The sequence below is a fragment of the Pichia membranifaciens genome, assembly GCF_001661235.1.
Source record: "Pichia membranifaciens NRRL Y-2026 unplaced genomic scaffold PICMEscaffold_1, whole genome shotgun sequence".
Lineage (NCBI taxonomy): Eukaryota > Fungi > Ascomycota > Pichiomycetes > Pichiales > Pichiaceae > Pichia > Pichia membranifaciens.
The window spans coordinates 2,337,735-2,365,676 of NW_017566982.1; the positions used below are offsets into that span (position 1 = coordinate 2,337,735).

At 44.6% G+C, this 27,942-nt stretch overlaps 12 protein-coding genes across 12 annotated transcripts in view; 6 read left to right on the forward strand and 6 right to left on the reverse strand.

Moving 5' to 3' along the window:
- Positions 1-153: 153 nt before the first annotated feature.
- On the reverse strand, positions 154-943 carry PICMEDRAFT_14877 (hypothetical protein). Its single transcript, XM_019160577.1, has 2 exons — positions 770-943; positions 154-693 (listed from the first exon to the last, which is right to left on the reverse strand). Exons 1-2 carry the CDS (start codon positions 832-834, stop codon positions 261-263), a joined length of 498 nt encoding a protein of 165 aa, XP_019020528.1. The 5' UTR covers positions 835-943; the 3' UTR covers positions 154-260.
- Positions 944-1,392: 449 nt separating this feature from the next.
- PICMEDRAFT_14879 (hypothetical protein) lies at positions 1,393-3,505 on the forward strand. Its single transcript, XM_019160578.1, has one exon. It carries the CDS (start codon positions 1,405-1,407, stop codon positions 3,406-3,408), a length of 2,004 nt encoding a protein of 667 aa, XP_019020529.1. The 5' UTR covers positions 1,393-1,404; the 3' UTR covers positions 3,409-3,505.
- Positions 3,506-3,610: 105 nt separating this feature from the next.
- On the reverse strand, positions 3,611-7,252 carry PICMEDRAFT_70959 (hypothetical protein; the record flags this gene model as incomplete). The annotated part of the gene is made up of 2 exons (XM_019163783.1): positions 3,611-5,294; positions 5,637-7,252. 2 exons carry the CDS (start codon positions 7,250-7,252, stop codon positions 3,611-3,613), a joined length of 3,300 nt encoding a protein of 1,099 aa, XP_019020530.1.
- A 1,009-nt stretch (positions 7,253-8,261) lies between these two features.
- On the forward strand, positions 8,262-10,783 carry PICMEDRAFT_14881 (hypothetical protein). Its single transcript, XM_019160579.1, has one exon. It carries the CDS (start codon positions 8,321-8,323, stop codon positions 10,343-10,345), a length of 2,025 nt encoding a protein of 674 aa, XP_019020531.1. The 5' UTR covers positions 8,262-8,320; the 3' UTR covers positions 10,346-10,783.
- A 696-nt stretch (positions 10,784-11,479) lies between these two features.
- PICMEDRAFT_70961 (hypothetical protein) lies at positions 11,480-12,439 on the forward strand (the record flags this gene model as incomplete). The annotated part of the gene is made up of 1 exon (XM_019163784.1): positions 11,480-12,439. The coding sequence occupies one exon, from the start codon at positions 11,480-11,482 to the stop codon at positions 12,437-12,439; it is 960 nt and encodes a 319-aa protein (XP_019020532.1).
- A 403-nt stretch (positions 12,440-12,842) lies between these two features.
- PICMEDRAFT_28911 (hypothetical protein) lies at positions 12,843-13,163 on the reverse strand (the record flags this gene model as incomplete). The annotated part of the gene is made up of 1 exon (XM_019162564.1): positions 12,843-13,163. The coding sequence occupies one exon, from the start codon at positions 13,161-13,163 to the stop codon at positions 12,843-12,845; it is 321 nt and encodes a 106-aa protein (XP_019020533.1).
- A 470-nt stretch (positions 13,164-13,633) lies between these two features.
- PICMEDRAFT_9892 (hypothetical protein) lies at positions 13,634-14,440 on the reverse strand (the record flags this gene model as incomplete). Its single annotated transcript, XM_019165139.1, has 1 exon — positions 13,634-14,440. The coding sequence occupies one exon, from the start codon at positions 14,438-14,440 to the stop codon at positions 13,634-13,636; it is 807 nt and encodes a 268-aa protein (XP_019020534.1).
- A 924-nt stretch (positions 14,441-15,364) lies between these two features.
- PICMEDRAFT_70964 (hypothetical protein) lies at positions 15,365-16,918 on the reverse strand (the record flags this gene model as incomplete). The annotated part of the gene is made up of 1 exon (XM_019163785.1): positions 15,365-16,918. The coding sequence occupies one exon, from the start codon at positions 16,916-16,918 to the stop codon at positions 15,365-15,367; it is 1,554 nt and encodes a 517-aa protein (XP_019020535.1).
- Positions 16,919-17,820: 902 nt separating this feature from the next.
- On the forward strand, positions 17,821-19,401 carry PICMEDRAFT_57465 (hypothetical protein; the record flags this gene model as incomplete). The annotated part of the gene is made up of 1 exon (XM_019163240.1): positions 17,821-19,401. One exon carries the CDS (start codon positions 17,821-17,823, stop codon positions 19,399-19,401), a length of 1,581 nt encoding a protein of 526 aa, XP_019020536.1.
- Positions 19,402-19,460: 59 nt separating this feature from the next.
- PICMEDRAFT_14884 (hypothetical protein) lies at positions 19,461-21,590 on the reverse strand. The gene has a single exon (XM_019160580.1). The coding sequence runs from the start codon at positions 21,511-21,513 to the stop codon at positions 19,759-19,761; it is 1,755 nt and encodes a 584-aa protein (XP_019020537.1). The 5' UTR covers positions 21,514-21,590; the 3' UTR covers positions 19,461-19,758.
- A 241-nt stretch (positions 21,591-21,831) lies between these two features.
- PICMEDRAFT_14885 (hypothetical protein) lies at positions 21,832-24,982 on the forward strand. Its single transcript, XM_019160581.1, has one exon. The coding sequence runs from the start codon at positions 21,888-21,890 to the stop codon at positions 24,906-24,908; it is 3,021 nt and encodes a 1,006-aa protein (XP_019020538.1). The 5' UTR covers positions 21,832-21,887; the 3' UTR covers positions 24,909-24,982.
- A 2,241-nt stretch (positions 24,983-27,223) lies between these two features.
- PICMEDRAFT_101487 (hypothetical protein) overlaps positions 27,224-27,942 on the forward strand; it is a 4,085-nt gene continuing 3,366 nt past the window's right edge. The window contains exon 1 of the mRNA XM_019159637.1: positions 27,224-27,800. Within this exon, the coding sequence (XP_019020539.1) occupies positions 27,489-27,800 (312 nt within the window). The 5' untranslated portion in view covers positions 27,224-27,488. The remainder of the gene's footprint in view (positions 27,801-27,942) is intronic.

Genomic DNA, 27,942 nt, shown 5'->3' on the forward strand with positions numbered 1-27,942 from the left:
TTCCAACTTGTGTTTTATTAGAATTTGATGTTATTATTAGGCAATCACACCCCCAAGATATGTGTTATGTATATCCATCGACACACAGATTTGCATCTTTCATTCGTTGAATGCAAGTAATATATAAATTGACTAAAAATATTTGGAAAATAGTTTTTGCAGTATACTATTGTAATATATCGATACATAGTAATTATGTAGGTAAAGGAAAACTAAACAAAAAGGACCAAGAAAATACAGAAATTAGAAAATGACATCTTTTATAAGACGTTTCTTATCTGTGCTTCTGACGGAGTTTCACTTACCTGAACAGTGGCAACAACATTACTTTTATGAAAGTCCTGTTTCATTATTGCAGCACCCCCATATAGGAAAATATTCACGGTGAACAATATAGCCAATGTAAGTAAGGATGTGGCCATACATGTCAAACTCAACCACTGGAGCACCGCCATGACTGTGTAGAATGCCGCACGGTTCGGGTTGGTGTCCAATTGTTGAATGAAAGAGATAATTGAGTCTGGGATACGGAAGATCTTTAACAAGAATGGAATCTCCACCAATGCCAAAACAGGGGCTTGCACAATGGCAATGATCCCGAAAATGAAAACAAGATTTATATGGAAAAGGTTTGCAATTCCAAGTGCAAGCGAAAGGAATATGCTTCCAATACCAATCCACTGTCCATAAAGACTGCATGATGATACAAAATAAGTGAGTTGATGTTAGTATGAATTATCGGGCTAGACTAGGAACAATTGATACATACCTGAGGTTTCTGGATTTCATATCGGCAAGAAATCCCGATATCTTAAGGTAGTCGCCAAATGCCATTTTTCCTAATGTCAAGATTAATCCGTTGAGCTAGCAGCTGTGCTCCGGTTGTCTACCACGTTGAGATTTTGTTGTGTCAAAAGAGAAGATATTGGCGGCCCAAAGCTGATATACCCTCCAGCCTAATAAGTAAACTTTATGTTAGCGATCAGCTGCCTACATGAGAAAAGTCACTGCCTAGCGTCGAAATTTTACTTTTGCCTGGGAAAAGTTGCCATGATGGGCTCTTCTACACCTGCAACGGAGTTTCTATTCCACATTCTGTAGCAGTATTTGCCCATGCCGGTTGGCGTCCTCATGAACACTGCATTATGCTGTTTCATGAGCCCCTATGTCTCTTCCCGTTAACTCTAGCCCCCTTTTGATGATGGTCCGTAGAATTTGCCGTCGATCGTCCAAATTTTTTGTTCAGCCTGTCTCTCACCGATCCTGAGTGGCACAACCTGCCCAACAATGTGATAGATGAAGATGGCTTTGGCCAGCACCTCCGAGTCAAGGTCACCGTGCCCAAGGCTTGATCCTTACATTTTTGGAGCAAAGGGGTGTTGTCTTTCCGAAAGACGATACATTATGGGGAAGCAATCAGAGCTTTGCACACTAGAGAACAAAACCAAGAAAAATGGAGATGATGAGATCATTAAAGATACATGTTCGGATGTGGACTCTGATGATTCCTTGACGGTTTCGTTGGAGCGGATAGGGGTGACGATACCAAAATTCATGATGCCAAAAATTGATCTACCTTTTCCCTCATCCATGTCCAAGAAAATCAACGATTATTGGGTCCAATCCGTAAGCATGGACAATTCCTCAAGCAGTAACATCAAGGAATTGATCGGAGATCTGATAAATAAAAGAACGTCGGACTTGAAGAATTTGTACTCTGAGGTTAGCGAATCGCTAACGGGTATAGTCAATATCAATATCGATCATCCGGTAGAGGATTACATCGAGAAAATACGAGATGAACAAAATAGCTCTTATGCCAAGGCAGTTGATTCTCCAACGGGTAAAGGCGTAGCTGATCGCAACGAAAAAAACAGCGGTTTGAGAGAGCTCGAAAAGTATGAGTATTTGACTTGTTTAAACTTTGATCAATTTCAGGACCAAATGTTTTTGCGTCATAGAATCAGGGAAATTTTGAGTCTTGAAATTCAACCGATCTTACAGAGATTATTAATACAAAAGTTGATGTCACGGTCCTATATAGAAAAACAGAAGCATCTTAGAGCACAGTCGAAAATTTCAAACAAAGAAGGTAATATATGTTATGCTGGTAACTATCATGATGACGAGGATGAGGACGAGGACGAGGACGAGGACGATATGGAAGATGATGAAGTGGTTCTGACAGCAAAAGATAGACAGCCTACATATTATAGTCTCGAGGATGATATTTTGGGTTGTGAGCATTATCAGAGAAATTGTAAAGCGGAATGTTCTACGTGTCACAGGTGGTATACGTGTAGGTTTTGCCATGATGCAGTGAACCCATCCCATCAGTTAGAGAGGAAGAAGGTGAAGCACATTCTTTGCATGTTTTGCTTTACCCCACAGCACCCCCAGCAGTATTGCATTGAGTGCAACAAAGAACTGAGCAAGTACTACTGTGATAAATGCAAGCTGTTTGACAATGACCCTTTAAAAAATATCTATCATTGCGACAAATGTGGAATATGTCGCCTTGGTTTGGGTTTAAACCAGGACTACTTCCATTGCGATTCATGCAATGCTTGCATCTCAATTGAGCTTCAGAAAAATCATGTGTGTATTGAAAACTCTACAAAGTCCAACTGTCCAATATGTGATGAGTTCATGTTCAATTCAAACGCCAAGGTTGTTTTCATGAGCTGTGGACATCCTATTCATGAAAAATGTTACGGTCAACATACCCTTCATTCCTATAAATGTCCTACATGTTCAAAGACCATTGTGAATATGGAATTACAATTTCGAATGAGAGACTTTGAGATAAAACAGAGTCAAATGCCTGATGAGATGGGGAATTGGATGGCAGAGGTGAAGTGTGTGGATTGTCGAGGTATGAGTCGGGTTCCTTTCCATTATTTGGGACACAAGTGTGACCATTGTCACAGTTATAATACTATGCAAGTCAAACTACTCAAGGGAGTGGATGAGTCAAGTCCTGTTGATGCAGGTATGAATACGGATGAAAAACTATACATTTCAGAACAGTTCATAACTGATTCGTTAAAGCAGAATTTCGAGTTTGCAGAAGCGAAAGAAAGACTTGCTTCCGATAAGAAGAAAGACGCTAATAAAAATGAAATAACGGAGGAAGATCATTCCATTGACCACGACTATGTGGAAAATTTTATAAGAGTTATTAACAATTTTGAAGCGTACTCTTCATTAAGTGATGCCTTTAAAGATTGGATCAGTGCATCATTGGACCGGGATGGTGAAAGTGTTGTTGGACCTAATGTTGCTGGGGAAAAGGCTGCCACTGACAGTATCGGTGGTGTAAACCAAAACTTCGATGATTATGGTACTGATGGTGACAGTCAGAGTTTGATTGATAATGCCAATGCTAATGATAAAAAGAATAATTGAAGCGATTCAAAAAAATTAATAGACACTGATCAATTCACAACTCGAGAAAACATGGTAAATTGCAAAGATGATCGTAGTATATAATTGATACCTTTACTAACTATATTATATCTACATAGTTTGATTTAAAAAAAGAAAAACTTTGCTAAATTATACAAACCCAAAGATTGATGCTAGCATCGGAAAGTAGCTTCTGAGTAAACTAAGTATTATGTCGTCCCCTCGAACTCAAAATCGGTATACTTAAAATCTTGCTTCTTTTGCTGAGATCGAGAGATGTACTTTTATTATCGTTGCTGTCCGTTGCTGAAGAGCCACCGTGGTGCTGCGAGGTTGCAGGGGATGTCACTAGATTTTCCTGTGAAGTGTTGTTTATTATATTACCTAATTTCGTATCTAGCTTCAGACGATCAACATTTTTCAATTTCAAATCGTGCAATTTCGACGAAGCCTCTTCAACCTGTAATGGTACAGGATACGACGAGTTCGAGCGATATCCACCTTGGAAGCTGTGTCTAGGTGTGGAGGATCCAGATTTTATGGCAGAAGATCCTGTTGACTGTTGTACCAATTGTGGATGTTCTCCTTTTAAAGGAGAAACTTCAGATAACTGAGAGTTCGAACGGAAGGTTCTTGTAGAAAGAGACGACCTTTTAGAAGTGGGAGACTCTTGCATAGAGTTATTGCTTGCATTGGAGCGCCGTGGCGATGAAACTGTGGAGCCTTGTCCGTTACTAGATATTGATGAAGAGATGGCGGGGGGTTGTGGGTATCTTTTGTTGGTTACTTGGTGATTTGACTCATTAGTCCCAGCTTGCGGCGTCTTGCGTGGCATGAACAGATGAGGACTGGAAGTGCCTGTTGGAGAGGATGTCCTTGAGTTTTTTGACGAAGATGAAGAACGAGTATCATCATGCGGGTCGAATCTGTCCACATACTCATCCGAAAGCATTGACGATAAAGAATACTTCCTTGGTTGGATTGAAGGTAAGCTTATTCTTGGTGGATAGTTTGCCGTTGATGAGTTGTGGTTAGAGGGAATGAATGATATGCTGCTGACGTTATTCTGTGTGACTTTGACGGGAGCGTACTTAGTTTGCGGCGTCTTTGCAACCAAGACTGTGTCTGTGGGTACTCGGTTCACTGAGCCGGACTTGAGTGTCTTGTACTCTTGTATGATGTCTGTGTTGAATGCCACGTCCACAGGTTTCCAGCCAACGTTGTTGAGCAATTGGTCGTCTGCGTTGTACTTGATCAGCAACTCGAGGCACTTGATGTTCGAGTACTGAAAAGCTTTGTGGAGCAAGGTGTCACCGTTGTTGTCCTGTATGTTCGGGTAGGCGCCCTTCTCGAGCAAAATCGAGAGACAGTCGGAAAAGCCCTGGGTGCAGCAGATGTGGGAGGGCGTGTCGCCTTTCATATCTCGCTGGTCCAAGCAGACGTTGAAGTATGACAGGAGCAAGTTCAAGGTCGCCGCTGCGTCGCCGAGGCAGGCCACGTGCAGCACGGTCTGTTTCTCGAACGTGAGCTTGATCTCGTCTTCATCTGTGATCTGGCTGTACATGGCGCTGCTCTTGGGCTTCGCCGGACTGTCCTGCTCGGCGAATCTTATGCTTGTCGACACAAACCGGTTGTGGATGCCCTTCAGAAGCAGTTCTGAGATCTGGTAGTTATTGTGGTAGGCGGAGTAGTGGAGGTTGGACCAGCCATTTGACGGGTCGATGTTGTCGAGGAGTCCTGGAAAGCGCTTCAAGAGTCTCGAGGCGATGAAGTAGTTGTCCTCCTTAATTGCATTTCGTAGACGTATGCTTGGATCGGTCATTCTGTACAAGGGATTCACCTCTCGTGGAACATGGACAATGTGCTTTCGCTGGAGGCCGTCGTTGCTAGGTGCCGCTGTCTACCTGCTCTGTGCTCTGTGTTCCGCTCCTACTAGCTGGCTGCTGCTCTTCTGTCCGGTCTCGTCCTGGCCCTTTTCTCTCACCACGGCTTCGCCATAAGCTGATGATCCTGTTGGAGATAGCCCGCCATTTAGCACCCCCCACCGGCAGATGTTCTTTTTCTTCGCTAGCTCCTGCTTGTTCCGGGCCCCTTGTTCCTTGCCTCACGCGCCAGGGGGAGTCACGTGGAGTAACATGTCTGAGACAATAGATGGGTGAAGAGTAGATAAAAAGGTGGATAAATAGGTAGATAGAGGTTTGGAAAGTACATAGGAAAGCACGGACCACTAGGTGTAGAACCTGCTGGATGTCTTGACTAGCTGGGAGAGAGCGAGACCCTTCTCCTCCTCAGTCTTTCTTGTGATGAGCTGGAGACACACGGGCATGCCGTCAAAGGTCTTCGGGTCGTACTGGCCCCGGATCTTAGCCTCGAGCTCGGAACGACTCTCTCTCGGGTGGAGAACGTCAAGCTTTTGATCGACAGTGCCCAGCGGAAGCACGACCGCGGAGCAGTCGCAAAGGTTGCACACACCGGTGTAGTCGAGACACACGCTGCTGTAGGGGAGGACGGAGGTGCTGGCCATCACGGGTGCCACGATTGCGTCGAGCCCGTTGTCTTTCCAGAAATGGAGATAGATCTGCTTGATTCTGTAAACCTCCTGGCAGAGGTTCCACCACCCGTTGATGTCCAACGCAGGCTGGGGGCTCTTCGAGCCAACCAAGTAGTCAAGCAGGTCGTGCACCGGCTCGCCCGACTTCTTGCACTCGTCTAGGATTTCCTTGCCGCCATCAGCCCCAAAGACGTTGAACAAAGCTTTGATCAACCGTGAATGGTCTGGCCATTGCACCTTGACGACCTCCACGCCTGGGGCCTGTGAGAGGTCCTCAAATAACTCGCCTAAAACCCTCGTTATTGCAGGCATTGGCTCGACGTCTCCGCTGTCAAACCACACTCCGATCTTCACCTTATCGGGGATGACGTATTTGCGCCACTCAAGAGGCAGCACTTTTGGGTCGTCAAGCCAGCACTTAGCCCCAACAACAGTCTCCATCATAAACTCTACTTCTTCCAAGGTCTGAGCCAGTGGCCCAATCACCGACGGAATGCTCTCCTGCGCCTCATACGAGTTAGACACTCTAAGATAACTGACTCTGCCCACACTAGGCTTGATTGCAAACAATCCGTTGTAAGTAGCCGGGATTCGGATACTTCCCCCGATATCGGTACCAAATCCTGCTCTTGCACCTCCAGCAGCAATCAATGAACCTTCACCTCCGGACGAACCGCCTGAGGAGAGGTTGATGTTTGCCGCACTGTAGTTATAGGGATACAAGTTTGAGGCGGTTTCTGGGGCCATCATCGCCATTGGAACACATGTCTTGGCAAAGAAAACGGCACCTTGTTCCAGCAGCTTGTCGGCTAACAACGCATTTTGCGTTTTCTTTTGGTTTGCCAGGGAGACATACCCAATTGATGACGGAATTTGAGCGAGATCAACTTGATCTTTCAAAGAAATGGGAATACCATGCAAAGCCCCGACTGTTTTCCCTGTCTCCTTGAAAGTCTCATCCAACTCAGCGGCCCTTTTCAATGCTTGATCCACAAAAATTTCCGAACAGCATCCTAGAATCTGGTGTGCCAGCATTGCCCTATGGGTAAACGCCTTAGTCACTTGCACCGCAGAAAGTTCATTTGTAGAGATCAACTTGGAAAGCTCGGGGATTGTCTTGCTGGTAATCTCGATCTCCTCCTTTGGCAAAATCGTGTCAAGGTAGTCTCTAGTCTTGACAAAACCTTTGGATATCATGTCCTCTTTTAGTTCGGGCTTTACCCATTCTTTGGGAATAGCACTTGCAAGTGCTGCCCTTTTTTTTTCAACAATTGACTTCCAAGATTCAACCATGGTAGTTTTCTATTGGCACTGGTTTGGGGTGTTCAATGCAAAATCTTCATTTGTAAGGGCTCTGTTTGAAGACAGTACTAATAAGAAAGTTAAGACAAATAACTCTGTAGTCAAATAAACCCTCCTGCAAATCAAACCAGCAAGAATCACAAAATTCTTGCCAGAGTTTCAAGCCCGATAAGATACTCGAAGCGGCAGATTGCACCTTTTTTTCTAGCCCCTTAGCGGCCCGTTATCTTTAGTCGAGGCAATTTCCTAACTGGTACTTAAATCCTAGGCAAGCGTGCTTGTTTCTCCCCAGATTAGCCTAGCAGCTAAAGCTTATTCCATTGTCTGCTTAATCCGTTATCTTTATCTGAATGCTGGTAAGCAAGGTATATTGTGCACCCAATGGACGCATCGTCATCCGAATTGCACCTCTGCAATGCTCCCCAACTTTGACCGCATGATGGAGCCACATTCCAACACCTCTTTGGCCGATAAATCTAGCCGAAGGGCACCTTGTTGGAGTGGCGGGAGCAGTTCCCCGATAGAAGTTTTGCGAAGGGCGATAAAAAACACGCTGGAAGTTACACGAGGTCGGAAGGTTTGTATGGCTTATCGGGACTACCCCTGGGGTGTCGAGTTACCGCATTGGGAAGGAGGTTCGCCTGGGCGATAGCCCTTGCCGCTCTCGGCGAGCGATAGATGATCATCCGAAATTGTATGACAATAGAAGGCAAGATTTCACCTATTTCCCTTCTTCTTTTCCCAGGCAATGCAAGCCGTAGCACGGTGGGAAAAGTCTAATGGCTTGATGCTTGATCAAACCGTGCTTGTTGTGTAACTAAGGCTTGCAGATGCGTCTTATCTTTCCCTACAGGTGAGACGCATACTTTTGCCGAAGGATAGATCGTTTACGGATTCCTGTCATGCTTCCACAAACCTAGTGCACTGCTTATATACTAAACAGCCTTCCCCTTTATTTTTACTTTGTCTTTAGCCTGTTTGAAACAAACTTTTGACTTTTCTGGCTTTTCGTTTCAGAGAGAAAACATTTATTAGTAAAACGCAACGGTAATTGACACAATGGCAGACTTCCAACCAATATTAAGTCAAGGGTATGGTTATGGATTTGCCGTAGGCATTGGTGCAGCCTTTGCGCTCTTGATGGCAATCTTGACCAGGATTCTTTCAAGGTTCATGGGACAAGTGCAGAACTCAGAAAGGTTTTCCACCGCGTCGAGAAATGTGAATTCGGGGTTGATTGCTTCATCGACGGTTTCTGCATGGACATGGCCCGCAACGCTACTCTCGTCAGGGGCTTGGAGTTATACACACGGAATTTCTGGCGGTTTCCTATACGGTGTCGGGGGTACTGTTCAAATTACACTATTTCTGTTTTTGGCTATCCAGATAAAGCTGAAGGCGCCAACTGCACATACAGTTTCAGAGTGTTTTGCAATAAGATTCGGAACTGCTGGTCACTGGGTCTACCTGTGCTACTGCATTTGTACAAATGTCTTGATTTCGTCGTTGCTCTTGTTGGGAGGATCGCAGGGGTTTGCTGCGGCCACCGGGATGCATGTTGTTGCCGCAAGTTTTCTTCTCCCATTGGGTGTCATGGCCTATACTGCCCTAGGTGGATTGAAGGCAACATTTATTTCCGACTGGATCCACACGGTGATCATCTACATCATTTTGATTGTCACTTCTTATACAGTCTACTGTACATCCTCATTGATCGGATCGCCATCGAAGATGTATGACCTATTGAAGGAAGTTGAAGAGGTATTTCCAAGCGCCTCTGGCCAGAGTTACTTGTCTTTCCACGACTCCGAGATGCTTTTCTTGACATGGTCGGTCATGTTGGGTGGGTTGAGCTCAGTGTTTGGTGATCCTGGCTACTCCCAGCGTGCAATTGCCTCAGACGCCAAAAGTGTCTTTCAAGGATACCTAATGGGGGGACTCTGCTGGTGGGTGATTCCGATGAGCTTGGGCTCGTCTGCGGGTTTGGCGTGCCGGGCGTTGTTGCTCAACCCTTCGTTTGTCACCTATCCGAACCCACTTTCTGCAGCAGAAATCGACTCCGGGATGCCTGTCATTTACGGGATGTACATGATTTTCGGCACGAGCGGCGCTGCTGCTGGGTTATTGATGTTATTCATGTCAGTGACATCTGCGTCTTCCGCTGAGTTGATTGCATTCTCGTCTGTTGCCACCTATGACGTGTACCGGATCTACATCAAGCCGGACGCCAGCGGGAAGGAATTGGTGAGGATCTCGCATTTGGCTGTCTTCTCGTTCAGTATGTTAATGGCGGTGCTTTCCGTTGTCTTCAACTACATCGGGGTCACGGTTGGATGGTTGTTGAGCTTTATTGGGATCATCTTGTCGCCGGAGGTGTTTGCAGTGACGATGATGTTATTCTGGCCCAAGATGACAAAACTGTCGTTGCTCATCGGCGCTCCCCTGGGCACGCTGACTGGTATCGGGTGTTGGGTAGGTAGCACGTACGTGTATGGGGGGCACATTGTGAACAAGGACACGTTGATGGTGTCGAAAGCCACGTTCATCGGGAACATTGCGGCCTTGTTCAGCGCACCCATCTACATTGTCATCATCAGCCTGCTCAAGCCGGACACGCATCCGTTCGACTTGAACCTTTTGGGCAAGGACATCAAGATGGCGGACGACTACGACCAGGAGGAGGAGGAGGCAATACACGTGAGCGAGAAGGATAAGAAGGTGTTGAAGAAACAGTCGATCTTCTCGATTGCCGTGAATTTTTTCATCCTCCTTCTGGTGTACGTCATGGTTGCGTGTGTGCTTTTCGGGGTGAAGAAGGACTTCAGCAAGTCTTCCTTTGTTGCCTTCATTGTTGTGTGCCTCATCTGGGTCGTGCTTGCTGCCATCTACATCATCGTGTTGCCGCTCTACCAGGGGAGACACTCGCTCATGTTTGTCCTCAAGCACCTCGTGCGGTTCAGGATCCCTGACCACCCAATGAACTACACAGAGCGTCATGCCAGCGAGCACCCACACGTGCTCGACGGCGACATCGAGACCTCCAGCATCGAGGCTGTCAGCTACGTCCACGAAAGCAAGACCTAGCCTCTTTGCCCGACTCTGTCTGTACTCTATCATACTTTTTTTAACTCATCATTTTTCCACCTCCACCATTGCTGCTCCCGCCGTAGTCTGTCGTCATCGTCCTTGTCCTCGCCCTCGTCACACTCGACCCCCAGACACCCTCGACAGGCCTCTTTTCTGTTTCCGTCTGTCTCTCCGGTGCTTCCGCCGCCGGCGTCCGCCAATCAGAGGCCCCTTGTTGCATTGCAACGTCGCAAAATCCCCGGATCCCGGTGCGTCGTGCTCCGAGCCGGGGCGGCCCCCCGTCACAGCGTCACCGCGGTGCCCCGGAGATTTCCATTTCCCCGTTGCGCGCGAGTTGCCCGTCTTCCGAAAAGGGCTACTGGTGTGGGGTGCCGGGCAGCGAGTCCGGCCGGCAGGGGATGATTCAGACGGGGCGCCGGGCCGGGGGAATGGAGGGGGCGGGGATGTGGGTGTTGGGCGTGGGTGGGGTGTGGGTGTAAGAGGGCGAAGACGAAGGCGAGACAGGAGGCACGGGTGTGTGTGTGCACACATTGAAATAGAGTGGGCAATTGAAGTGTAGACGGGCCACAAAGGCCACACAGGCACGGACCAGGACAGTCGGCCCCAGAGGGGGCAGGCCTGAAGCCGGGAAAAGAGCCGGCCCGTTGCTCCAGCACAGGGCGTGAGAAGCAGCAAACAGGCCGCGGGCGGTGGGAAAAGGCGGCGGCAGCGAGAGGGGACGGCGTCGTGGGAGTGCGGGCGACACGCGGGGCCGACGTTGTATAAATAGGATTCGTATTCCCGTCTGGGGAAAAAAGGTTTCGACGTTGAGTGACTCAGCTTCGGGCAGGCTGCGGACGTGTCTGTGTGTTATTCCTCCCTCACGAGTGTCAGGTTCTATTACTATCTATCTGGTGCAGATAAATCTTAATTCAGTTCTCATCTTTACTCACTATATTCCTGTATTTCTATAAATCAGCATTGTTATTTCTCCAGCAGCAATAACAGTACAACACACACACCAGCAAACCTAATTGGCGTCTCAGCAGCAGTCAGCGCCCCCTTCCCCAACTTTACTACTCAATCACCACTGCATTCACAGTTCAATTCTTTCCCTCCCCCTCCCACCATATTCTGCTATAAACACACACAATGTCTTCCGCATCCCAGAAATCCAACCAAAGACCAAAGAGCACCGTCATCGACTTGATTGCCGGCGGTACCGCCGGTTTGTTCGAGGCCCTATGTTGCCATCCTTTGGACACCATCAAGGTCAGAATGCAGCTCTACAAGAAGGCTACCACCGCCGGGGTTAAAGCTCCCGGATTGTTTGCCACCGGTTACAACATTTTTGCCCAAGAAGGCTTCTTTGCTCTCTACAAGGGGTTGAGTGCCGTCTGTATCGGTATCGTTCCTAAGATGGCCATCAGATTCTCCTCCTACGGTTTCTACAGATCTCTGTTCACCGACGAAAAGGGTAACATCTCCGGCCCATTCACCTTCTTGTCCGGTGTCATGGCCGGTGTGACCGAGGCGTGTATTGTCGTCAACCCTATGGAGGTCGTCAAGATCAGAATGCAAGCACAGCACAACTCCTTGAGAGATCCCTTGGCCAAGCCAAAGTACACTAACGCTCCTCAAGCCGCCGTTTTGATTGTCAAGGAAGAAGGTTTGAAGACTTTATGGAGAGGTGTTGCTTTGACTGCTGGTAGACAAGCAATCAACCAAGGTGCCAACTTCACAACATACTCCTTCTTGAAGTCCCGTTTGCAAGACTCCCAAAACACCGAAGTTTTGCCAACTTATCAAACCGCCGTCATTGGTTTCATCTCTGGTGCAATCGGTCCATTCTGCAACAATCCTTTAGATACCATCAAGACCAGAATGCAAAAGGAAACTGGTATTTCCAACGAATCCAACTTGAGCAGAGGTTTGAGAATCGGTAAAAACTTGATCAAGGAGTCCGGTGTCACCGCCTTCTACAAGGGTATCATCCCTAGAGTTATCAGAGTCGCCTCTGGTCAATGTGTGGTCTTCCCGGTCTACGAATTCTTCAAAGGTTTCCTCTACGAAGTCGCAGGTTACGATAAGCCAGAAAAGAAATTAAAATAGTTCTGTAAAAAGTATGTTCCCCATATAGTTTTTCCTTCTATACTTATTATTTATTTATTCCAATAATCGATGAATCAATCAGTCGATCATTATACGCTACAGGGGAGGAACGTCTCCTGATGTCCAGTCTTTAGTTTTTACCGTCTTCAGAGTCGAGTACGGAGAATGATTTTATTAATTGTTAAGAAAAGAGCATTAACATGAAAATCTATTATATTAGAATATAAAAAACTTCGAAGAGGAGATGTGATTATGGTAATGATAGTGATGGTATTAGGCACTGTTTCCAATCTAATACTTCATGACAATGGTTATTTATCGATTTCGCAATCATTCGTACGTTTTGTATGTATGAGGTGTGATGGCTGTCCCAATCGGGGCTAATTTTCTGGACCAAGCACGTTTAATCGAACAAACCGAAACCCATGTCATCGTCGGATTCTTCCTTTTCTTCTTCTTCAGCAGCAGCAGCGGCTTCCTCAGAAGCACCTGCAGCAGCACCGGAAGCAGCACCTGCAGCACCTGCAGCTGGAGCAGCAGCAGCCATGGAGAACAAGATGTCCTTCAAGTCCTTGCCTTCCAAGGCCTTGGCGAAAACTGAAGTCCAAATGGAGTCAACAGAAGCACCAGCTGCAGTCAAGACAGATTGTAAGTTTTCGGATGAGATTTCCTTTTCAGCATCAGCTAGGATCAAAGCTGCGTATGAAACAAGTGCGTCAGACATGGTTGTTTTGTATGTAGTTTCTTGAAGCCGAAAGTGCCCTCCTCTTTCTAAGGCTTGTTTCCAATCAGTTCGTCACCAATTTGTTGAAGTCGTGAAATTTGACCACTATTCACTGCCCTCGCCGAAAGGGCCAGTGGTACTCGACGGATGGTCCGCCATAGCAGTGCGTGTCTAGAATTCCCAATGAGGAAGGTGTGACTGCTTTTTCCCCAAAAAAAGAGACTCTGGTTTATCAGGTAAATCACGTGATATGTTGAAGGTGTCAAAAGTCACGTGAGTAAGCGAGGCTAATTCATTTCAAAGTAGACAGGTTTGCCATGAATGGGAAGATTGTGAAATGAAAAGTTATAAACAGGATTTAGATGAATGTATAGACTAACTGTAGACGTAGGCTTACGTAGTGCTATAAAGATACAGCACAAATGCCGTATAACGGTGTAGACCAGAGTTGGGGGCGCAACATTACGCAATTAAGCGGTGAACTTCTTCAAGCTGTCTAACCAGTCGAGGTACTCGTTGTTCTCCTTTACGCCAGAGTAGGCAAGAATGAAGTCGGCCAAGGCATTGTCAATTCCTCTGGAATTCAAGTACTGGTTGATGGCTTCTTGTAACTCCTCGGCGAGGTTGTTAAATTCCGGACCGGAGTATTTCAAGTCTCTGACGGCAGAAGCCTCTGGAGACTCGTCCAAGGCGAGCTTGGCGTCCTCAAAGTTGGTGATGGCAGAGACGGAGAACGAGGAGTCGATCAACGACAAGGACAAGTCAAAACCCGTGGCCTTTTTGTCCTTGACAATAACGACGTTGACGTCGGCAAAGGCAATGTCTGCAATCTCGTCCTCCAGATACTCGGAGTTCTCGACCTGCTCCTGCATCTGCTTCAATTGGTACGAGGTCTGGGAGATCCGCAAAATATCGAAGTAGATGTGGATGTTTTCAGTAGGAGTCTTTTTGACAAGCTCGGCCAAAACCTTGCCGTCGGTCTTCACGATTTCGATATTGTTTTCATTCAAGTATGTTTTGAAGGACTCGTCCAAGCCGAAGGCGTCGCTCTCTTCGAACTTCAACTCCTGGGAGAGGACCTCATGCAATTGTGTTTTGGCCTCGTTCTTCGTGCTCACCGAAGTAGAAAAAAAGCTAGCCCGGTTGCCGGCATTGACAGCAGCAGCTCTTGGAGCAGCACCAGCAGCAACACGTCTGAGGGCGGCGACATGCTGGGAACCCAGCAGGGAAGATCTCAAGGACGATCTGGCGGTATGGACGATGGGTCTAGAAAACATTTTAGGACGGGTGTTGAGTTGCTATCGAAAGATCTACCTCCTTTCGTAAAAAAAAGACACCGGCTCCCCCCATCTGTGGGAAAATAACAGGGGGCAAAACTTGAAAGCTTTGTATGCGACTTTCCGCTCGACAGCGTCTTTGCCATTCCTGGAAATGTGCGCTTTGGCTCCACTCTCCGCAGTGGCGGCCTTTGCCGAATTATATCGCGGGGCGCATCGACGCAACAACAGGAACCGCAGATGCGCCTAAGAAAATTTCCGCAGGGGTTCTAGCACCGGGCTGTGTAACCCCTCTGCGTTGGCAGTTGCCCACCGGTTGCACACACGCAGAATAGCCCCTGAGGGATCGTCATCAAATATTAGTGGGATTTGGAAGGTTCTCATGCACGATGCAAGCTTTTGTATATGCGTCTGCGGATATGTTGCAGATACGGCTGCGTCTGCGTCTGCATCTGCGTCTGCGTCTGCGTCTGCGTCTGCGTCTGCGTCTGCATCTGCATCTGCATCTGCGTGCAGAACAGATCCATGTATGTACGTCTACCTTCGAATCCTTCGCATTCTTCGCATACGTCGCATACTTCGCATACTTCGCATGCTTTCAGACTATATACGTAACAAATCGTGCAAATGTCGAAAAGTAACGAAAGTAAGGATATTTTAAAGTTTTATTTATATAACGGATCTATGCAAGAGGGAGGAGGCGGCTGGACATACCGGACGATTGCCGGATGGCATACTGGATGACATTGCATGCGGCGTGGCATGCAGAATGGCATGCAGAATGGATACCAATAGCATGCCAGTGGCATGGCATGGAAGACGGTATGCAAGACAGTATGCACAAAGGCATGGCACGCGGAGTTGCATGCAAAACAACAACAACATGCGGGACGGCATGCGAAACGGCATGCGAAACGTCATGGCTCATTTCTTTTCGTCAAGGCGGAACAAAACCTTTAAGTTCTCATACATCAAATAGCTTATGGAGACGGCAGGAATAACCTTGGCTAAATTCGGGACCAATCCTTTGAATAGACCCTGCACACCTTCCCGCTGTACGGTCTGTCCCAGAACGTCAAGGAAACCCGTGTACGTGTATGGATGCGCATATGTCCCCTGCGCCTGCAGTCTTGTTCTCAAAAGGTTAATTGGATAAACCATGGTAGCGCCGAAAGTACCAGAAGAGGCCCCGATCGTAAGGACAATATAGTTCGGCAAATGCACGTCATCCACGGGACAATTTAGCTTAAGCGACTGGTTCTTAATGTACCACTTTTTCACAGTGGTGAAAGTGCCCAAATCTAATGCAGCATACGGGAACATCCCGCTCAAACCGACCAGCAATCCCCGGTAGAACACGCGTATACCGCCCTCCTTGTATAAGTCAGAGGCGGTTCTAAAAAGGAGATTGACACCTTTGATTTTCGAATCTAGTGATGCACATTGGAGTCTGTACTTGAGGGTGTCAATCGGATAGACCGTCGTTTGTGCGAGAACACCTCCAATACCTCCGCTCAAGTAGGTGGAAAACTTGGAGAGCTTTTTCTCGTCGTCGACCCCTTCCAGCTGGCACATGATCTTTTTCGTGGCTTCGAACGAGCCGAACTTCATAGCGCTTTCCGGGAAGACCTTAATCACGTTTAAACCATTACCAACATAGAATGCTTTGAGGCCGCCCTGTTTATAGAGAGTTTTGATGGCCCTTACCAGCGGAGACTCGATCTTTTGGGGAGGTATTTTCTTGTGTCTCAGCTCCTCGATGTGGTGCCTGAGCTCGGCCTTGTTTTTCAAAAGAGTTGACGAGAGGTCGGTTCTTGCAATTAAAAAGACCTTGATTCTATCCAAGGGTGCGGTGCATGTTCTGGAGACGACACCTGAGAGCCCGCCTGCCAAGAAATAACCCACACTATTCAATATGTTGTCACCCACAGTGACATCTCCTTCCGAAGATAGATAGTCTAAATCGTCGTTGAAAAATTTGTACGCCGTACGGATCCTCGATCCGTCGATTCTTGGCATGAACAGAAGGCTGTCTCTGAACGCCGCGTACGTAACGTAACCTTTCTTGTCTATGTCTATGTTGCTGAAGAACTTGGCTATTTCTTCCGGCTTTGGCTTGCATCCGATGTTTGTCAAGTAGTTCGACACGTCCACTGGCTTGATCAAACCGTCGTGGTCCTTGTCGACGTTCAAAAAGCCTCTCTCGATCTGCGCCTCGGCCGTCATCAAGTACTCGTTGAACTTGTTGAAATCGATGTCTTTGCGTCGGCTCCAGAAGTGGCTTCTCTCTGTGCCCTCGGAAAATGACTGGAATATTTCTGCCATGGCCACCGGAGAGTCCTTCAACGGGTGGTTCTCCTCCATCATGGCTCTCTGGAACTCGGCAAACGAAACCGTGCCTCTTCCATTCTTATCTATCGACTTGAATATCTGCTCGTGTCTTTTCCGCTTATCTTCCGCGGATTCGTCGGGGAACATCTCGTAAACGGGAACTGGAATAGTATTTGGTCTGAGCTACAGGAAATGACGCTGCTGCTGCTGCTGATGTAGCTTCCGTCGCTTCTATCTATGGCAACTGTAAAGAGTTAGGCGTGTTTGCAGCGTGACTTCGTTTCGCTTGTTTTCTTAACGCCACGATTCAACTGTTTGTGTGATGCCTATGGACCGCTGCGCTCTCTGAGTTCTTGTAGTTCTCTGGCTCCTCTGCACACTATCTGGTCTTCGTTATTTACCTCTCTGCTTTGGCCGTGTACTTGCACTGGCTGATCCGTGTTCTATGTACCGTTTGGACCCAAGAACCGTTTCCTTGCTTATCGAATCAATTGTCTTCACAATCGCAGATAGCTACCACTTTGCTGCAGTAACGTCTACACAGAGCCCGACCCGGCCGATCCAATAGTCTTTTGCTGGTCCGACTTCCGGAAGAAGGGGCCCAAATTTTTCCTAGTGAAAACTCAGTCGCACTCCACGTCCTTTAATTCTATCATACACCAATGGTTTTTTTGTACGGTTAAAGTGGGGGTGAAAAAAAAAGGCCTGATCGCCAAAAGGACTGTTTCTATTGGCCTGGCAGGGCAAGCTTTTGCGGGGGACTGTTCGAGACACAGACACGCTGGTATGGCCATTACTGACACGTCCAGCACAGCAGCCAGCCAGGTAGCCCGTCTCCAGCTTGCTCGGTCCAAAAGAGCTCCGAAAGCTTTTGCGCCGATCGACGGCGGCCAGGGAATTTCAGCCACGCTGGAGAGAAACGCAATGAAAAAAGAGCTGAAAATGAAATCTGGCTCTGAATATTTCGGCAACGCCATCAGGAAGACAGAGGAGATGAGACATAAGGGCTTGAAACACACAGTTTGTCAGGTCACTAGAGAAGCAGGAAAATGTCTGTGAATATTTTTGGAGATCAAGTGACAGAGGAGAGAGCAGAGAACGCGAGACTCTCGTCTTTCGTGGGGGCCATTGCCGTTGGGGATTTGGTCAAATCGACGCTAGGACCAAAGGGTATGGACAAGTTGTTGACCTCGGCGTCGACAGGCGAGTCGATGGTGACGAACGATGGTGCCACCATATTGAAGTCGATCCCGTTTGACAACCCTGCTGCCAAGGTTTTGGTCAACATCGCCAAGGTCCAGGACGACGAGGTTGGAGACGGAACGACGTCTGTCACCGTGCTTTCGTCGGAATTGCTCAGAGAGGCGGAGAAACTGGTGGACCAAAAGATACACCCTCAGACCATCATCGAAGGGTACCGGATTGCATCCAAAACTGCGCTTGAGCAGTTGGAGGCGCTGGCTGTCGACAATTCTGCAAATGATGAGAAATTCAGGGAGGATCTGTTGAACATTGCCAAGACCACGCTCTCCTCGAAGGTGTTGTCGCAGGACAAGGAGTATTTCGCCAAGTTGGCGGTGGACGCGATTTTGAGGTTGAAGGGGTCCACCAACTTGGACCACATCCAGATTATAAAGAAGGTGGGTGGGAGGTTGTCCGACTCGTTTCTTGATGAAGGATTCATTCTAGATAAACGGTTCGGTGTTGGTCAACCGAAAAAGATCAAGAATGCCAAGATACTGATTGCTAACACCTCTATGGATACCGACAAGGTGAAGATTTTTGGCGCTAAGTTCAAGGTGGATTCCACAAGCAAATTGGCTGAACTGGAGAAGGCTGAAAGAGAGAAAATGAAGGAGAAGGTTGAAAAAATCAAGAAGTTCAGCATCAACTGTTTTGTGAACAGACAATTGATTTACGATTGGCCGGAACAATTGTTCACAGATGCTGGAATAAACTCAATCGAACATGCGGATTTCGATGGTGTCGAGAGATTAGCCTTGGTCACAGGTGGTGAAGTTGTCTCAACCTTCGATGATCCTTCCAACGTTAAACTTGGACATTGCGACACGATTGAAGAAATCATTATTGGGGAGGACGTAATGACAAAATTCTCTGGCGTTGCTAAGGGCCAAGCATGTACAATAATTCTCAGAGGTGCTACAGAACAATTGCTAGACGAATCTGAAAGATCTTTACATGACGCATTGTCGGTGTTGTCTCAGACGACTGTTGAGACAAGAACCGTACTAGGCGGCGGGTGTTCAGAAATGAACATGTCTAAAGCTGTTGATCAGGCGGCACAAAATGAATCAGGCAAGAAGTCCCTTGCAATTGAAGCCTTTGCTAGAGCATTAAGACAACTCCCAACAATTTTGGCGGATAACGCAGGTTACGACTCCAGTGAATTGATTACAAGATTAAGATCCTCGATATATAACGGACTGATAACCTCTGGTCTGGACTTGAACAAAGGTGATATAGATGATATGAGAGAACTTGGTATTGTTGAAAGTTACAAGTTGAAGTATGCCGTTGTCTCATCTGCTTCCGAGGCAGCAGAGGTACTTTTGAGAGTCGACAATATCATAAGAGCAAAGCCTAGAACTGCTGATAGAAACAGAGCTTAGGACAACTGAATACTATATAGTAAGATTTAATAAAGTTTAAATCTAATCTACATTTTCTAGTCTTTTCTCATCTTTTTTGGGGATTGATTTCTGGTCGTTTGTAGGAGAAGTAGAACTAACAAACAAATCTATAAATAGGAGATACCTTATAACCTATAAAAATAGCGAGCCGGCTATAAATCGTAAACTATTGCATACGTCACATAGTAAAAATATACAACAAGAATGAATCTGGAGAGGTTGGCCAGAAGAGACCCAGCGATGGGCTACCAAAAAAAAGGCCATGAAACCAAATTTGAGCCTGCAGGAGTAAAAATTAAGCAAGGAAGAGAACTATTTTTTTCTCACCTAATACTTCTAATTGCTCTTAGTCTTTGGATTGCTCTCAAAATCACTGCCTTGGTTTTGGGCTTCATCGTCGGTTTCATCTTCTAACTCAAAGTTGTCAGTATTACCAGATGATTTGAGCTTTTCTTTCTCCTGCTTCAGTTGCTCATCCAAATCATGTTGCCCATCATCAAATGGATCTTGAAGTTGATTAGAATCATCAAATGGGTTCTCCGTAGCACTCTGTGTAATATTGTGATTTTCTCTAGTTTCGAATGGATTTATATTACTTTCTAGACTTCTTAGGTCATCAAACTCAAAATCGTTGTCGTACTGCTCTAAGTCGACGGTATCAGCGGTAGGAATAGCATTTCCTGCAGAAGTTGGGACTTGTGTCGAGGCAGCTAAAAGATATGAAGTGTCCGTTGGCCTCCAAATTATAGCAATCCCTGTGAAAACAATAAAATAAATACATGCTGGCCAGAATGTTGTCAAAACGTCATCAAATTTCCAGAACCTTTCAATTGATTCTGTCAAGTTGTCGTTGAACACAATGATACTTGAAACAATAAATGCAAAGACAAGTAATAGCAATGAACCAAATATTAATTTGAACAACTTCTGGTACATCTTTAGCTTGACAATCTGTTTATTTTCTGCAAGGGTTTGTGTAGTTTTTCTCAATGATGATAGAATCCAAAAATATAAACCCATGAAAATACAAGCTAAGGGGATGGTTATTAAGAGGATAATCCAGGAGTCCGAGTCAAAAGTATCAGACGCTTTCGATGTATCAGTTGTAGATGCTGTCGGCTGAGATTGAGTTGTATAATATGATAGCCATGCGAATCCGACAGAAAAAAGGAAATGTATACTGCAGGCAATCTTACAGAAATTCATCAATCTTCTGGGTAATTTTGGATAAACAACACCATAGCCTAGTGAGATAATCAATAATATGAACAATGAGAACGAAATCTTAAAGGCATTCAAGATACTAATGAAAACGATGTAAAATTGAACTCCGCCTGGTAAAGGGTATTTCTTGTTATTGTTTTGCACATCGTACAAAGACCATGTCAAGATATCTTCGATAGTCAAGAAAACAAAGAAGCCCGCCAAGTATTTCTGTAATAATAAGAGTTCTGACCTATGCCTAAATACCGGAAATAGATATATGCACAAGCAAACTGCATAAACCACAGCTAATAAACCGTACAACGACAATAAAGGAATTTCTGAGGCAGGTAGATTACCAAATGCATTGTGAAAGTTCACCGTCATGTCAAAGTTATTCAAGCCACCGGAATATGGAGGGTTAAATGCTGCAATACAGTAATAACCCGTCTCGGAAACAAGATAACTAAAGTCGTTAGTACCCAAATCGGTCAACACTGCAGTCTTCACACTAGCGTAAGTTGTAATATTATCTTCCACAATGAACTGGTACAACTGGTCGGAAGTACAAAGACCCTCGTTAACAAGTTTTTCTTCACATATGTATCTTCTATGGCCCTCTGCGTCCGTAACACCTAACTGGTCGATATCTTTGTATTCAAAAATGATCAAGGAAATTGAAGCATTTCCGGTGGCAGGGTTTGTCGAATCAAACGAATTCAAGTCCACTTTAATGAAGGGCTCTGTTGGTCCTCCCCAATCAATTCTGCTGTACATTCCTGTACAGTATTCGGCAGCTTTGCCTGTTAGCTTTATCTTTTGGGCTGAAACCGTGCTTACTGCCAGAAACGAGTAAAGCAAGAAGTAAAGTCCGAATGCCAGTCTCATTTTGGTGCTTCTAATTCAACAATTGCACCAATGGTGTTTTAGTTCAACAAACTTTACAACTCAGGGGGACAATCACTCCAAAGAATGTCGCAAACGAGCATATACTATCAGGCTTAACTCTATAGGCGTAGGCTTCAACACACATTTGCCAAACTAATTAAGCGGAAGGAAAGGAAAAGGACCGTCCGCGCGATTGCATTTCTGACAGGCCCGTTGGATCGATCGTCCGAAGCGCTAATGACGCCCACTGTACTCTTCTCAGCGGCGGTGTTAGTGATGGAAGTCTTATTCGGCTCTACCACAGGTCTGCTGCCGTGACCGCCCCAAGTTAGATTATAGAAGGTGATATAGTACTAAGAGGGACAGGACAAGCTATGCTAAGATTTTTATCAAAAAAAGCAAGCCTGAGTTTTTCTCGAAGCTTTACCACAAAGGCAGACTCCAGAATACTTAAAAAGTACTCTGTCGGTTCCAACATACATGGATATACTGTCCAAAGGGCAGAGCACATACCAGAATTTAATCTGGTAGCTGTCGCATTAGAGCACGAAAAAACGGGATCAAAACATCTTCATATTGATCGTCCTGACGACAATAATGTTTTCGGTATCATTTTCAAGACAAACACCCCAAACGATACTGGTTTGCCTCACATCTTAGAACATACGACCCTATGTGGCTCGGAAAAATACCCAGTAAGAGATCCCTTTTTCAAGATGTTGAACAGGAGCTTGTCCAACTTCATGAATGCGATGACAGGCCATGATTATACTTTTTATCCTTTCGCCACTACCAATGTTAAAGATTTTAACAACTTGATGGATATTTATTTGGACGCCACCTTGCATCCGCTATTGACATCTGAAGACTTTTATCAGGAGGGTTGGAGATTGGAAAATGAAGTCACAAAAGACAAATTTTCTCCTCTTGTTTTCAAAGGTGTTGTTTACAATGAGATGAAAGGACAAGTCTCTGATTCATCTTACTACTTTTGGATAAAGTTTCAAGAATCGATTTATCCCTCTTTGCATAACTCAGGGGGTGATCCTTCTCAAATAACAAAACTTGACCATGGAGACTTAATCGATTTTCACTCAGCATGCTATCACCCCTCGAATTCGAGAACCTTCACATATGGTAATATTCCCTTGAATGATCATCTTAAAAAACTTGACGATGCCTTTGTTCCTTTCGGAAAGAGAGTATCGCACAATGTTTTAAGACAGCCAGTTGACTACACAGAAAATGTAGATCTTGTCGTGAAAGGTCCACTTGACCCGATGTTACCTCCAAATGCACAATACAAGACATCTTTAACATGGAAAGCTGGTTCCCCGACTGAAATTTACGAAACATTTCTATTGAAAATGGTATCTTCGCTACTCACAGATGGGCATTCTTCTCCATTATACCAAGGATTAATTGAAACAGGTTTGGGAACTGATTTTTCAGTGAACTCTGGCGCCGATTCTATCACTGCTTCCAACTTTTTTACGGTTGGGTTAAATGGTTTAATTAAAGAAAATTCAGACAAGCTCGAAGAAAAAGTCATTGCGATCTTGCAGAAGGTGAAGGAAGAGGGTTTCTCTGACATTAAAATCAAGGCCCTCATTCATCAACTTGAGTTAAGTAGAAAAGTCGAAAATGCCTCTTTTGGTTTGAATGTTTTGAGTTCTTTGGTTTCGAATTGGGTTAGCAATGTTGATCCAATCAATTCATTGAAATGGGATGATATTGTGCTGAAATTTAAGGACGATTACAGTAAAAGAGGCGACTTTATATTCAAGGACCTCATAGAAAAGCATTTTTTAACAAAGCCATACTTTAAGTACACCATGAAACCAGATGAAAACTTTTCTAAACTTGTTGCACAGGAAGAGAAGGAAAGGCTCAAATCCAAGGTGGAAAAGCTCACAGAAGAGGATAGAGAGGTGGTTTACAATAGAGGCATCAAGCTACTTGAGAAACAAGAAGAGAAAGAGGATTTGTCGTGTTTGCCAACTGTTAATGTGAGTGATATATCTAGGGAAGTACCATTTTTGAGAATAAACAACAAGTATGAGCAAGGTATCCCAATTCAGTCAAGGCTTTCGCCCAAAACCAATGGTTTGTCTTACTTTCGCGGTCTTAAGTGCATAAAAGCGTCGGAGTTGAATCAAGATTTAATCAGTTATCTACCCTTGTTTTCGAGTTGCCTAACTAACCTTGGTACAAACAGCAAAACAATGGCAGACCTTGAAGATGAAATAAAACTAACCACAGGAGGATTATCTTCAAGTTTTTTCACTCATGCATCCCCGTATGATACTAATGAGGTATACCTTAAGTTCAGTTTGAGTAGTGTATGTTTGGACTCAGAATTCGGTAAAATGCTGTCATTATGGCAACAGATTCTACTTGACACAAACTTCAAGAACATTTCCAAGTTGAGCACATTGATCAAATCTTCTACAGCAGACAGTTTGAGTGATATCGTAAGTGGTGGTCACAGCTATGCACGATCCGCCGCTTCCTCTAAGGTTTCACCTGTCGGTAATATACAAGAGTTACTGGGTGGAATTCACAGCATAAAATTCATGAATGAGCTTGCAGTTTTTGAGACTGAAGGCAGTTTGGCTGAAAATGTAGTCCCAAAGTTAGAAAAAATCAAAGAGATTTTGCTGAGCGGTTCAGGGTTGCAATATAGTGTGACAACCTCAAAAGATGTCATCAGGGCTCAGGAATCCCAAGTTTTAAAGTTCAACGATCAGCTGAATTTTATGGGTTCCTTTGAAAAAAAACCTTATGAGTTTGAGGTTCCATCAGGTGTAATTTTGAAAAACCAGTTCATAAAAATTCCTTCACACGTCAGTTTCTCGTCAACTGCGTTATGTGCTCCTTCATACAGCTCGAAAGAGTCTGCATCTCTCCAGATATTGTCCCAGCTATTGACATTTCGTTACTTACATGGTGAAATCCGTGAGAAAGGTGGTGCGTATGGTGCGGGGGCCAGTTTAGACTCGTTAAATGGCTTATTTTCTTTCTATTCGTACAGAGATCCTAAACCGTTAAATACAATGAATATTTTTGACCAAGCTGTTTCTGCTACATCCAGCAACATAAGAAAGAACCAGATAACTGAAGAAGATTTAGAACAAGCAAAACTCACCATCTTTCAACGTATTGAAGCACCAAAAAGTGTTAGAGATGATGGCATGAGCCTTTTCAATTACGACATTGATGATGATTTGAAACAGGAGCGTAGAATTGATCTTCTAGACTGTTCATTGGACGATGTATTGGAAGCTGGTGATAGATACTTTTCAGAGAGCTCCTCCAAAAGCCGTGTCGTTATAGGACACGACACTAGTGAGATAGAAAAGTCATCTGATTGGGTTGTTGAGGAGCTTAATTGAGGCGAAAGGTTTTTGGTAAATATTGATGTTTTTATAAAGTTTGTACATAAACATTAAAACTTTAAAGCTCGCTGTACTTTTTTACCTTTCTCGCCATAATAGCTTTAAATTTCACGTGACCAAGTCACGTGACTTTGTTTTAAAATGAGAATGATATTTTCAGAATGATTGTTTTGAACATCTAATATTGAAAAATTTCTGAGAAGTAAATATTTTAAAAATTACCAAGATAGTTCTTTTACTTTAAAATTACATCCGCCCAATAAGTAAATACTCCTCTATAGGGTATCGAAGTTCTAGCTTATAAACTGAGCTAATTCTTCCTACATCTTTGATGAAAGTTGTGCAGAACATGTACTACACCCTCAAATTACAACATCAAGACCTGTCGCAGCCCATCGAGGTACTTCTATGATGTTTTAACACCCGTTTGATGCGTTTTGTTTATTTCCTCAGCCTGTTCCCCGAAGTTGAGGAGAGAGCTATAGTAACATCGATTGTGTAGGTTATTGTACTCTGTTACCTGACTGTCATGGAATACCCGTGAGTCGGTAGGTACGGGTTTAGAGCAGAATCGTAAAGAATTTGAAATTTATTTACGATAACTACGAACTCACTTTTTCGATCCAAGAATACTGATTTAGAGATCAGTCTCTCATTTCATTACATCACATAACCAAGAAATGAGGCTATCGGATTTTGCAGTTGGCTGATTTTATATTCAAGCCCCAGTTGCCTCCTGTGGATTTACATCTGCAGCAATCACTGCAGCGAAATATGGCGCAGAGTTCATCGGTACGCTTTTTTTTTCGATTTCCCTGCGCGAATATTTTTATGCACTATGGCATTAACGGTAGAATACTGTATTCCTGCATGATGACGGTCTCAACTTCTTATAATAGACAAATCCTTGAAAGCGGGGGGCGGGAGAGAAAAAAAAACTAAGAAGGGGCGCAATTTGGAGTGTATACATCTAAACACAATATTTCGAAAACGGCACTAATTTGTTTTGTTTGGATCAAGCTAATGCTCTTCGGCTTGTAAATATTTACCCAAAAATAAGATGTTGTAACTACGGCAACGAAAGAAAACATTTGTCACAACAAGAACAACATAAGTCAGGGGAGTATAATAGAGTCAACGACAGTAAGAGTGAATGGGGCTTGCATTCGCCGGCTCTGTCACAACACTCATTGGATTCTGCTCACAAGGCTGAACCAGTGTCTGTTCTGTTACAAGAGAGGACGTACTGTTTTGAAAACACTTTTTGTATACAAGCACATTTTGCCATTTTGCCAAGACCTGAGGAAAGGTTAAGAGTTCCAAAGCCTGCCTATTTTAACTATTACTCTCTAGTCACTCTCTCTCTGTAAAAAGTTTCGTAGGATGGAGCATAGAAACGATATGTCGTACAGTCAATTGAAATCCGGAAACAAATTATTGTTTACCTTTTCAACATTGCGCCGCAAGGTGACCGGCCAAATTGGAATCTATTTTTTTCGACAATTTCAAATAAGATATAGAAGTTAGAGATGAAAAATGGAAATGGTACAATAGTTTGAATTACCGAGACTAGTTAGTAACGGACTTTTCCAATGAGCCAAGACAAGCTGAAAAAGTGAACTGCTAATTTTTTCGACAATATTGATAATAGTCAACAGCTCCAAGTTGGTTCGGCAAAAACTTTTGACGTAGTACTAGATTACGACAGTGTGTTTTCAGGTAATACATGTTTTGACCAAGGCAGCCCGCATACCATTAGTATCAAAAACCGGATTAGTCCTGTTTTTCGCTGTAAACTGAGGTAGGTTGATAACAGGCAGAAGGAGTAAGCCAATACTAGTCGGCTATTCAGAACTAAGGAGATGCCATTAATAAACTTGTCAGTAATATGCTAAAGGAACATATGTAAATCGCCTTCGCTTTATTAAGAAGACCACAAGGTATGCCACTCAAAAATGCAGATGAATTTCCGGTAAGAACAATTTTCTGCAGGATACGCGCACATACATACAAATACAAGGAGCGCAGGTGCTTAAGCTGCAGCATTGCTTTTTCTATATATATATGTACACCTTGCAGTTTATAAGTTTAACCCGCGTGCAGGGAAGTTTAATCTGCAATGCATATGTATGTTATATTAAAGGCTTTTGAATGGAAAACCGCCAAAAACGATTTGCTTCAGCAGGAATAACCAATGACAGTTTATTTTCCCCGTTAGAAAAGATGAGCATTTTTTTCGTTTCAGAATTGTAGAATAATGCCATTCAATATATTTATGCAGTAGCCCAGAACGAACTGATTCAAAATTATGTGACTGGATATTCCAGCCCCGGGCGCCGTAATTATTCGTTGAATGATTTACAGCTGATCTCTTCTTTTTTTCTACAAAATATCCGACACGGTGTTAGCCAAGAGTGGGATGAGCAAGCACCGTAGACCTTTTGAGACTAAAGATAAAACCCTTAGGTTCCCTGCACTTTTGTCCGTTCTTTTTGAAAGGCTTGTAAGCTATTCTGTCAAATTCTTTTGACAAGTAAGTCTCATAGAGTAAGCGATTGTCTAGTATATCATTACATCATGAGACTTAGTAATATCGGTCTGCTGGTTACTACGCTGATTTCTAACATTGGAATCTCGAATGCAGACACCGATAACGAATTAGAAAAACGTAATAGTTGTTCTACACAGGTTTCATCATGTTCTCTTACACCATATAATCATGGTTACCCCGCAGCTTCCGTTTCTTGGGGAAACACTGTCACTGATCTAGGAAATGGTATTTATGAGGGTACAATGAACTTTCAAGGTAAAGACTGTTCTCAGTTTGATAACACCAATGAAATCAAGATTGATGGTGGTGCTGCGACAGTGGTTGTCTACTCTTACAACAACCCTTCCAATGGAGGTAAATCAATCAATGGTTGTTCTTGGAGTGCAAAATTCACATTCACTTCGAGACAGGATGCTTCTGGCCAACAATGTATGAAGGACGGCATGCAGATTCAGTTATGACTTTTGCTGATGGTAAGAA